Source organism: Halichondria panicea, chromosome 14, assembly GCF_963675165.1.
Source record: "Halichondria panicea chromosome 14, odHalPani1.1, whole genome shotgun sequence".
Lineage (NCBI taxonomy): Eukaryota > Metazoa > Porifera > Demospongiae > Suberitida > Halichondriidae > Halichondria > Halichondria panicea.
The window spans coordinates 553,596-564,852 of NC_087390.1; the positions used below are offsets into that span (position 1 = coordinate 553,596).

The 11,257-nt window shown below is 41.4% G+C and overlaps 3 protein-coding genes across 4 annotated transcripts; 1 reads left to right on the forward strand and 2 right to left on the reverse strand.

Moving 5' to 3' along the window:
• Positions 1–2: 2 nt before the first annotated feature.
• On the reverse strand, positions 3–739 carry LOC135348134 (uncharacterized). The gene is made up of 3 exons (XM_064546310.1): positions 685–739; positions 386–568; positions 3–139 (listed from the first exon to the last, which is right to left on the reverse strand). Exons 1-3 carry the CDS (start codon positions 737–739, stop codon positions 3–5), a joined length of 375 nt encoding a protein of 124 aa, XP_064402380.1.
• A 1,583-nt stretch (positions 740–2,322) lies between these two features.
• Positions 2,323–7,726, reverse strand: LOC135347257 (uncharacterized). 2 transcript variants are annotated; one of them, XM_064545156.1, is made up of 5 exons: positions 7,382–7,726; positions 6,392–6,778; positions 6,035–6,316; positions 5,837–5,902; positions 5,365–5,617 (listed from the first exon to the last, which is right to left on the reverse strand). In XM_064545156.1, the coding sequence occupies exons 1-5, from the start codon at positions 7,572–7,574 to the stop codon at positions 5,403–5,405; spliced, it is 1,143 nt and encodes a 380-aa protein (XP_064401226.1). In that variant the 5' UTR covers positions 7,575–7,726; the 3' UTR covers positions 5,365–5,402. The 2 variants fall into 2 exon arrangements, with proteins under 2 accessions (XP_064401225.1, XP_064401226.1); XM_064545155.1 differs by lacking the exons at positions 6,392–6,778; positions 7,382–7,726 and having other exon boundaries at positions 2,323–5,617; positions 6,035–6,099.
• A 324-nt stretch (positions 7,727–8,050) lies between these two features.
• Positions 8,051–10,767, forward strand: LOC135347279 (ELL-associated factor 2-like). Its single transcript, XM_064545207.1, has 3 exons — positions 8,051–8,193; positions 8,611–8,750; positions 9,639–10,767. Exons 1-3 carry the CDS (start codon positions 8,086–8,088, stop codon positions 9,652–9,654), a joined length of 264 nt encoding a protein of 87 aa, XP_064401277.1. The 5' UTR covers positions 8,051–8,085; the 3' UTR covers positions 9,655–10,767.
• The last annotated feature ends 490 nt before the right edge of the window (positions 10,768–11,257 follow it).

The following is an 11,257-nucleotide window of genomic DNA, read 5'->3' on the forward strand; positions in this document are numbered from 1 at the left end:
TCTTAGATGAAGAACTGAGATCCGTTGGTGTTTGGTCCCTTGTTGGCCATTGAGAGGAGGAATGGTTTCTCGTGTTTGAGCTGGAACACCTCATCCTTGAACATGCCACCATAGATGGACTCCCCACTCGTTCCATCACCTGTGTGAGATGTGAGGGGGTGTGTGGGCGGTGGGTGTGTGATGTGTGTGTGAGGTGTGTATGTGAGGTGTGTGGAGAGGGGTGAAACACAAAGATTGTCCAATTGTCTTCGGGAAAGATGTGTAGTACCCTTGTGTGTAGTAATACTTACCTTGTGACAAAAATAATTATATTTAAGCATCGTATTTTTTCACACTTAGGTACAGAATTCTATCACAAATGACATGATACAATGTCCATACTGACCGCAGCTGAAGTCTCCTCCCTGTACAATGAAGCCCTTCACTATACGATGGATAGGTGTGCCCTTGTAGTGCAGTGGCTTGAACGTGCTCTTGCCCTCCCCCCTCTCACCCGTACACAGACACCGGAAGTTCTCCGTTGTCTTGGGAACCACATCACTATATAACTCAAACACAACCCGCCCAGCTGAACAAGAGAGGAAGAAATATTTTTTACGACAGTCTACATTACAGCATATTAAAATGTCTACTAGATCTAGTACAGCTTGATTATACAGCCAAACCAACACATCCATAACTTACTTGCCATTCCATTGATAGCTATGTCAAAGAAACATCGTGGAAGAGGAGCAGGCATCATGAAATTAGGCTGTCTTCATGGAGGGTGTATCTTTACCACATGGCAGTAGATGGGCGTTGCTATTGGATTAGACAGATACGCCCATCTAGCCCATAATTGTGATCTACCATTGTTTCATTAATGATCTTTACCCTAATTTTATCACAAATACAGATTTAGTACAAAATGCATTTTCAAATTTTAATCACAACAATTAACACTAGACTACTAGAGTCCTTAGCTTCATAAACATTCAAAAAAAGGTTCTTCACAAACACAATTCTTTGTCTGACATCAACATACTCGGGACATGTGATAATATTCTTTTTCGTATTCTCAGAAGTGCCAAATTCTTTCAGTGTTTTGTTTTCCAACAGCCCCCTGACAATTGGGGAGCACTCAATGATCTTAACATCGAGGTGAAACACCTCTAGAGTCTTGTTCTTGGCTAACACATTACCAACAGCTTCAGCTAACAGCTTACTCACTGATTGGTTCAGGAGTCGTTGTGGACAATTTCTTGTTTTAACCCCCCCCCCCCACACACACACACATTTCTTGTTCTCATCCCTCCCACACACACACACACCCACACACTTTTCTTGTTCTCATCCCTCCCCCCACACACACACACACATTTCTTGTTCTCGCCCCCCCCCCCCACACACACACACACACATTTCTTGTTCTCATCCCCCCACACACACACACATTTCTTGTTCTCACCCCCCCCCCACACACACACACAGATTTCTTGTTCTCACCCCCCCCCCACACACACACATCTTGTTCTAACCCCCCACACACACACACACATTTTTTGTTCTCACCCCCCCCCCCACACACACATTTCTTGTTTTCACCTCCCCACACGCACACACATTTCTTGTTCTCACCCCCCCCACACACACACATTTCTTGTTCTCCCTCCCCCCCCCACACACACACACATTTCTTGTTCTCACCCCCCACACACACACACACATTTTTTGTTCTCATCCCTCCCCCCCCCACACACACACACATTTCTTGTTCTCTCCCCCCACACACATACGCACAAACATTTCTTGTTCTCATCCCTCCCCCCCATACACACACACATTTCTTGTTCTCACCCCCCACACACACCCACATGTTCTTGTTCTTACCCCCCACACACACACACTTTTCTTGTTCTCACCCCCACCCCACACACACCCACATATTCTTGTTCTCACCCCCCCCACACACACACACACACACACTAAAGTAGATTAAAGGTTTCTAATTTTGTTATGTTCTGGTTAACCCTAACCCTAAAACCCCCACACACACATTTCTCCCTTCACAGATAGGAGATGATGTTGCCGGGTGTGTGAGGACAGTGAACAAGTTTATGCAGGTGGTCGTGAGAGGGGGTGGGCACATTCTCCCGTTTAACCAGCCGGAGAGAGCACTCAACCTCATCCAGAACTTTGTGAACATGCAATAGCCTATTATAATTATGTTGTCTGGAAATGATCATGCTTCAAGTATAAGGATAAAAATGAAATCTATAATTATAGTCGTGTCATTTAATATGTTGTTTGATAGAGAAGATTTTAATTATCAAATCAACGAAACGATCAAAAACAATTGCTATTAGAGACATAAATAATTATGGAGTGTATAATTATTGTACAGAGTTTATACTCTCTGCCCAATGGTACACAAAAATATACTGTACTTGTATAAGAAAGATAGCCACCGATTGGGAAGACTTATAAGATTTAGTATACAAACTAGACCATAACATAAAACAGGAGTCATACATACTACTAAATAAACACAATTCTTCGTCTGACATCAACGTACTCGGGACATGTGACAATGTTCTTTTTTGTATTCTTAGAAGTGCCGAATTCTTTCAGTGTTTTGTTTTCCAACAGCCCCCTGACAATTGGGGAGCACTCGGTGATCTCAGCCTTGAGGTGAAACACCTCTAGAGTCTTGTTCTTGGCTAACACATTACCAACAGCTTCAGCCTCTTCAGTGGTAACAGTGTACGGTATTAAATCTATTAATGGTGGAACATACTGACGGAGTTTCAGGTGTTTAACTGTATTGTTTTCTCCTAATGCTTCCAAAACAGGTAGTAGATCCCCTGGCAACTGCTTACAAAACGTAAGTTTAATGAATTGTAGAGTTGTATGAAACATTTGGGCCAGTTCAAGCGTTCCGAGACTATAATCAACCGCTCTATATCTAATACCAGATGAAATAGTTAGCTTAGTTAGACATGTGTTAACTTGCAGTGCCTGCCATAAATGACTCAGGTTACTTTTGAAATTCATATAATGCAGTGTCAATTCCTCTAGAGATGTGTCAGTCTGTAGATACTCACCAATAGCTTCATCAAAATCGCAGTCAAGGTGACATGTAATTAAGGCTTTTAATGGAATGTAATCGATTGTCTTTGAGAGAACGTAAAACTTCACAGGCATTATCAGGACATAACAAAGTTAGTGATTGCAAGTGCTGGTGGGTACAGAAATATTCAAATTGGCCTTTTATTTCACTTCGGATATCGAGTTCTTTAAGTATCGGACAATTGAGTAGAGTACTAAAAAGCTGATCAGATTGTGCGGGAGTCAAGTGAAGTTGGGAAGAGCATCGCAGATATTGTAAGCTTAGTTTCCAGTGGCTTATTTTGGAAGTAGACTCTTCTTTTGTAAACAACAAACTTCTAACCAATGGACTAATGGTAATTGGATGTTCAGACAGTAAATGTGGCAAGATTTTCGTGTTGTTCCTTTTTAACTCAGTCACGTTCAATCCAATTGAAATACACCAATTATTAGTATCTGTGATGGATGAGGAAATAAAAGAATGCGCTTGTACCAAATGTATCACCAACATTTCAATACTAGAATGTGTAATGAAGTCAGACAACAACTCTTCATCAGCTGGCGATACTTGAGCACATTTAAAAACTTTCAAGCAGTGTTTTGGCTTCAAAATATCAAGTATTCGTATCACAGTGTCTCTTGAGATGCCAAAATCTAGCTCTACAACACTTAAGTTTGGAGATAGCTGTATAGTGTCAAATATTTTTAATGCACATGGAACCTCAGGCCCAACAAATTCATCGTCAATAATATATCCTTGATTACCAATAGTGACTCTTTCTAATTCTGGTAGTATCCTATCAGTGAGTGTATGCCAAACAGATGGAATCCCGAATGTGGTAGACATTTCCAGATGCCTTACACTTAGAGTAAAAGAAGGCAAAACTTTATTGATTCCTGCTAATATCATTGATCTATCCATATTGTACACACTGTCATTAAACTCGAACATGTTCATTCGAATTACATTGAAATGAGCAGAAGCTACAACATAACCAAGTGCAAACTCATCATATAGCAGTGGTTTATACAGCACATTACAATACAAGTCCTTCATGGCTTGCACATTTTGGCTTTCATACATCCACAGAATTTGATCACTTGAGAATCTACACATTTTCTCAGCTTTTGATGATCCTTCCTCATAGTACACATAAGGAGTTGGAAGTACACACTGTGTCCATGGGTCATTCAGTTTAGTCAATCCAGCTAAAAACAATAGAATCATCTTGTATGATCCATCATTAGCCTTCGTTTCAAATAAAATAAATTGCTCGTGTGGGGTTTTATTTTTCCAGACGTAAAATGCAGCGAGGAACTCTTGAAGTGTTAGATGAAGGAAATTGTAAGATGGAGAACTGTTGCTTTTTTTTGTAGATTTATATAAAGGATGTACACTGTTCATGAATCCAAGTGTGTTAGTATCAATAACATCTTCTTTGAAGAAAACCAACTGTTGTTTTTCTTTTGCTATTCCGTTGTACGCAATATGGCAGAGCTTGTCAAAATGTACCTGAAGTGACGAAGGTAACTCGCTCAGCTCACCACTCCAATCATTGTCTGGATTTTTATGTAAATACCTTTCAATCAAAACTTGAGAGTATGAGGTGTATAGTTCGGTCGTTGTGTTAGGAAAGATGCTATTGCTTTTGTCATGATTTTCTCTGTACACTTCAACTACAATTCTGGCATGAAGAGGGTTATACATAGCACTAGAGATATGTGGATTAGAGTTAACGTATTCACGTAGTTCTGGTGGAGCCCCATCTTTGATCATTAGATCAATGTACTTTTGAATTTGTTCGGAAGAAAAACCTAAGATTTCAATGAACTGATCAACTCTTGAGCTACAAGTAACAGGTAGATTGCATACAGCCCAGGGCCTAGTGGTAACAAGCACGGTACTAGCTGGCAGAAGAAGTCCGGTTATTAGCTTCATAAATATGGAGTCATTTTCTCTAAGGGATGGTGTCAACTCATCCAGGCCTTCCAAAATGAAAAGTATGCCCTGCCCATGATTCTTTCGGATAATAGCATAAATATTTTGGGAATAATCAGTATCTTCACATTGAAATAGATCAACTAATTCTACAGCTTTCTGAACATTCTCATCTCGAAGTCGGAGCAACACAACGAGAGAGTAGTCTGTCCAAACTTCACCATTAGCCCATCGTCTGCACAGTTCCCATGACAAAGTCGTCTTACCTCCTCCAGGAGCCCCCTTAATGACAACTAGTTTAGAGAATTTGCCCTCTACTTTGGAAGCTATCTGGTCCATTGTGATTGACTCTCTAGGAAATCTATCCAGCTCGCCTTTAACTTATTAGTGACCAGGACTCTTCCATTTTCTTTCTCGATAAATGTTTACTTACATCCGCACATTCTAGGTTAACAAAATGCTTAACACACTGGAGAGGATATTTGTCATCAGCAGGGAGGGATCTTGTATCGTAAATATTAGTTAAGTATGATCGATAAATTCCTATTGCTTCATCTGGTTGGATGGTGGAACGATTATCGGACTTGGATTCTACAGTATAAAAGAATAATCATGAAGCAAAGGTAATAATACAGTGGAATCTTCAATAATGGGCCCTCCAAACTAAGTAAACAGTGAGAAATACAACAAATAGGACTGCGCTTCCACCCCCACACTTTCAGTCTTACATGAACAAATGCAGCAATCCCTGAGATGTGTCCTTTTCTCAATCACCGTGTACACATACAAACTACCGATTAGCTAACTCACTGGTTGGTTCAGGAGTCGTTGTGGACAATTTCTGCCTCTTAGATGGCCCAGGTGAAGTATCGTCATCTGAAAGTAAGTAATTGGATGCTATAGTATTGACTGGAGTACATAGTATTACGTTCGTGTTGTAGTAAAATTATTCATTACACTAAGTACTCATAGAACATGGTCGTAAGTTAGGCTCATCATTATTCATACCTGCACATGCATATGCCTCCTCAATAGCTACAGCGACATCATTCCGATCAACTGTTCGTGCTCTGAGACTCTGACATATGTCAGAATAAGTGAGAGGGCCAGTCTTCAAACGAACAGCTATCATTTCACGTAGACAGTCCTTATTCCTGTGATAGTCATCTTTTATATCATCAAGGGTGCCATGACCTAATCCCAGAGCGAGTCCCAGGTTAAACCAGTTTCTTGCCGCTTTTATAACTTTCTCATAAACAGATTGCAAATCACTGAGCATCAGAATTGAACCTACGCAGTAAATGGCAAGTTCTGTCATTTAAACTAATACTATATCATCATAATCATAAGGAGACACCCTCTTACCAAGCGTTGGTCCAGGGTTTGCTTCAACATCTCCTGACTGTAACAGTAAGCGGAATATCAGTAACAGTATATACAGACTGAGAGTGGGAGGCCGATTAGTGCTCTGAGCTCTCACTTGGAACTTGATCGGCTTTTCTTGAGTATCAAAAACTAGAAAGTAAGAGTGACGTTTATAATTATTGTGGCAGTAAATATTACCTGATGTGGTTGAGTTCCATTGTTTCCGAGGGTTCCATCTCACCAAGCAGGCAGTGATGAGTGAGTAGCAGGTGATAAACACAGCTGACAGAATGAGAACGGCCAGTGCACTCCCCCTCCATCCCAGCTCACAAGGAAACACTCCGGTCCAACTCAAGTCAACCACAGGGCAAGCAGGACGTGGGGGAGCTGTGTAGAGTTACATAAATATGATATTCATGTGCTGTGACATCACAATTTTGGGTTATGAGATTCCGTGAATACCAATTAAGCAATACACTAATGGCTGTTTCCTTAAGTGTAATTGTAGCCCGTAATATGAGTAGAGTACAAGGGAGTATTATGAGACCTCTATAAAATTAATGTTTCTGACTTGCAGTAATCAGCTAAATAGCCTGTTCACTAACTACTGTATGGTCAATAGGCTTTGCATGTAAGCAAAAAAAATTAGTGACAGTGCTTTGTTTACAGCTAAATAAATGCTAGCATTTAGTGGTATGGTCAATAGGCTTTGCACAAAATATTATATGCCTATATAATTCTGCCTGTATACAGTTTTAACAAATACCTAATGAATTTTACTTGGCACCCACACTTAAATTTGTTAACAAACTGTTGTGATATCTCTGTCAACACAAGCATACAACTACAAATTTCTTTTGGAAAAAATACTAGAGTTAATATATAAGAGACTATTAAGAATAGCTGAAGCACTTCTCATAATTGGTTCTGTCTCTACTCTATGACAAGAAATGTTATGCAATTATTGGCGAGTATGCTTCACTGACTTACAGGAAAAAGTTTGTAAGAAGAGTATGTATCTGATGGTGACCATAATGAGGTAGAGTTGGTAGAGGACAGGGGTGATCAACACAGAGGCAAGGCAGGCTCTGAGCTGCCAACTAGGTTTATGGAAAACCAGAGTAACATCATCGTCCAGATCAATTGAGAGATAACGGGCATGTCTCTGAGATGTCATCTTCATGGTACTGTCAGGAATAGACCAACTGTGCCAGCTCCAAGATTTAATATTGTGGTTGAAGCTTACTTCTTTACAGCAGATTTAATGTCAGAGCTAGAGAATCTTGTGCATGCTCTTTTGACCACAAAACCTCCCCCGTTTTTTGCAACGTTATTCTTTCAATTGTTTCAATAAGGATCTTTACCGTATGCGACAAATTTGGCCTCGCTCTCCTGAGTTGACGGTATGGCTGAAGTTGCTTCTACTGAGCAGCTCCCAGTGAAACTGGGTCAGGAATACCGAGGCAACACCTTCCCCAGGGAGAACGCCTATCACACACTCAAATGTGAGTCTGATTTCTACCATACTAAAATTATCGCCATGCTAGATTATCTCCTCTTCAGTAAAGGATTATATAAACTGGTATGGTAGGAAGACTGTAGTGGTGTGTCTCCACCTCCTTGGTCTTAATATAATGTCTAATAGATGTATTTTTTCAGCCGAATTTTACCGAATCATTTAGTGATTGACATTGATGGCCACTGTATCAGATGACTTCAAGCCTCTGTCAGTGGATCCCACAAAGCCTGGTAAACTGCGAGTGGCTGATGATGAAGTGAACGTACAACTACCAGTAGTACAGGTGTGGGGATAACTGTAGCTTAGCTACAATCACTTCCTCCATACCCTGAGGTTGTATCTAGGGAAGTGAGCAGTCACCATGGTGGTACACTGGGATACTGTACAACTAGCCCAGCATCATATCACACACTATTTGCTATCTCACAGCAACTGAGCTAGATCTATTAGTAGGTTTCTAGGGAGCAAACTTAATAAGCAAGTACATGTAGTTGTGTAGTTATAATTATGAGGTCTCCAATCAGCTATTTTATTGTGAGGCATGTTTGCCAATATAGAGAGGTGGCCTCCTAACACAGTCAGGTCCAAACACATAATTATATGCTATGGAGATGTTGAGTGGCTGTATTATAGAGGGTGACTACAATAGACAGGTTTGACTATAACTACAATCATTCTGTCCCCCTCCACTTCCACACAGGCTGAGTGGACTGATGATGTGGCCCAGTTCAGAGGACCCAAGAAGCCTGTCACTAAAGAGTGTGTGCTCATCATAGACACTGTGTCTGGGGAGGCAGTACTGGAGAGGATCAGTAACAACATCCAACTCAAGGCCATCAGGTTATTAGTAGGACACTCAGGCAGAGTCAAGTGTATTATGTGTGTACACTAATACCACTAGGACACCCTCTATAATTATTACACCCCAGGTTAATGGAGTTGCTTGCTTACAATTATAGACAAAATCTACTGTAGCAAAAGTCACTAAGGGCACCAAAGTGTAATAGCTCGGGGACTCTTCAGCTGCCATAACTTGAATTCCGTGTATCCAATTTCAACGATTTTCTGATTTTCTGATTTTCTGAAAGCTTAGAAATAGACCTTTCAAATGGTGTCATCAATGTTCATATTTAAGAGATAAAAGTTTTTACCAATTTGGCAATACCATGGACAATAGCCCATGGTCCAAAGGCGAAAAATGACAAATTACGACCCCCAACGAAAGTTTGGATTTAAACACATAATTTGAATGGTCTCTTTGTACGCTTCAGAAAATCATAAAAATGTTGACATTGGATCACCAGTACTGAAGTTATGGCTGTTGAAAGATACATGTATGTTTAACTACAACCCCCCCTCCGTTTATTCAATGGTTCGGGGGCTCTTCATCTGCCATAACTTGAATTCCAGGTATCCAATTTCAACGCTTTTCTGATTTTCTGAAAGCTTAGAAAGATACCTTTCATATTTGAGAGATAAAAAAGCAATTCTTATTTCTGCTGCTACCCCTCACACACACACACACACACACACACCACATCTATTTAATGCCTGTTCCCCATTCCCAACACTCCCATCACCACCACAAAACCTCTAGACAATTCCAGAGGTTTATTATCATATGCAGTCCAAGATAAGACACCCACACACACACACACACCCACACACCCACACACACACACACACACACACACACACACACACACACACACACACACACACATACAGGGACGGACGCAAGTGATGATGAATGCGTACGCTGACCTTGTGTTCCAGTTTGGAATGGCTGACGAGAACCAAGCCGCTTACATTTATTGAAGGACCAACACGGCTGTGCAGTACATCAAAGCTGAACGGTTTTACGATGGCTTCAAGGTACACACACTATACACAGCATCAGAACTCTAGTCACAGAGGCAACTCTAGTACTCAGTACCTGTACAGGAACCAACTACTCAAGCCACTGACTAACTACAATGTATGTGCATCACGTACCCCCTCTCGTCCACCAGGGTTCAGTACCTAGCAGTTAGTGAACATTGTAGCCAGCTCTGTGCTTGTCTAAGCTATTACTGAACGCAGCTGTTACGGTTTATGCCAATTCACAGAAGCTCATCAGCATCCAAAATCCATTTCACATTCTCAAAGTAGGTATAACATGTTTGTGCCGACTGTTGCAGATTTTTGATGCTCTGCTCAACGGAGATCTGATACCGTATCCTACGTACTTGTACAACATTACTGGATCAACCAACTACTACAACATTCTCAGGACCTCGCTAGGTACACGTATGTTGATAGAGTATGTCAGAAAGTGTTGGATAGAAGTATACAGTCCTGTTTGGAGTGGTATATACTCTTTTTACCTATACGTAGTGTACTGAACATTCTACTGTATTATTTATCTTATGTTGGTACATACTTAACCAGTGTTTGGTTAAAGGGCTCTTGTTTGAGTAGCTGATTGAATTAGGGAATCTGTACAAGTTAAGTTGTGTGTATGGATTGAATTTGGGGAAGTCCTGGACTATACAATTATCTCTATTGTGGTCATGTACTGTGTTAGAGGACATTGAGAAGCTGTGTGCATGGCAAATAATGGCAAGAAAGATTAGCAGTAATACATGCTGCCCCTCCCCCAAGCCATAGTCTAGCCTGCCACCCTGTTTGAACTGTACACTGGGGGAAACACTGACTTAAGTATTGTAGGGTGTTGTTGAAATGTCATGCCCTGGGGTGATTGGTTTCTCCCTGTGTGTATACTTGTGTAAGGAAACCAATCTATAGCTGTCACCCCTTGCAACACACACACATTTCTTGTTCTCACCCCACACACACACACGCACACATTTCTTGTTCTCACCCCCCCCCCCCCGACACACACACACATTTCTTGTTCTCACCCCACACACACACACACACACAGTTCTTGTTCTCACCCCTCTCCCACACACACACACACACACATTTCTTGTTCTCCTCCCCCCCCCCACAAACACACACAGTTCTTGTTCTCACCCCTCCCCCACACACACACACACATTCTCTTGTTCTCACCCCCCCCCCACACACACACACACATTTATTGTTCTCACCCCCCCCGACACACACACACATTTCTTGTTCTCACCCCACACACACACACACACACACACACAGTTCTTGTTCTCACCCCTCTCCCACACACACACACACACATTTCTTGTTCCCCCACAAACACACACAGTTCTTGTTCTCACCCCTCCCCCACACACACACACACATTCTCTTGTTCTCACCCCCCCCCACACACACACACACACACACACACATTTCTTGTTCTCACCCCACACACACACGCACACATT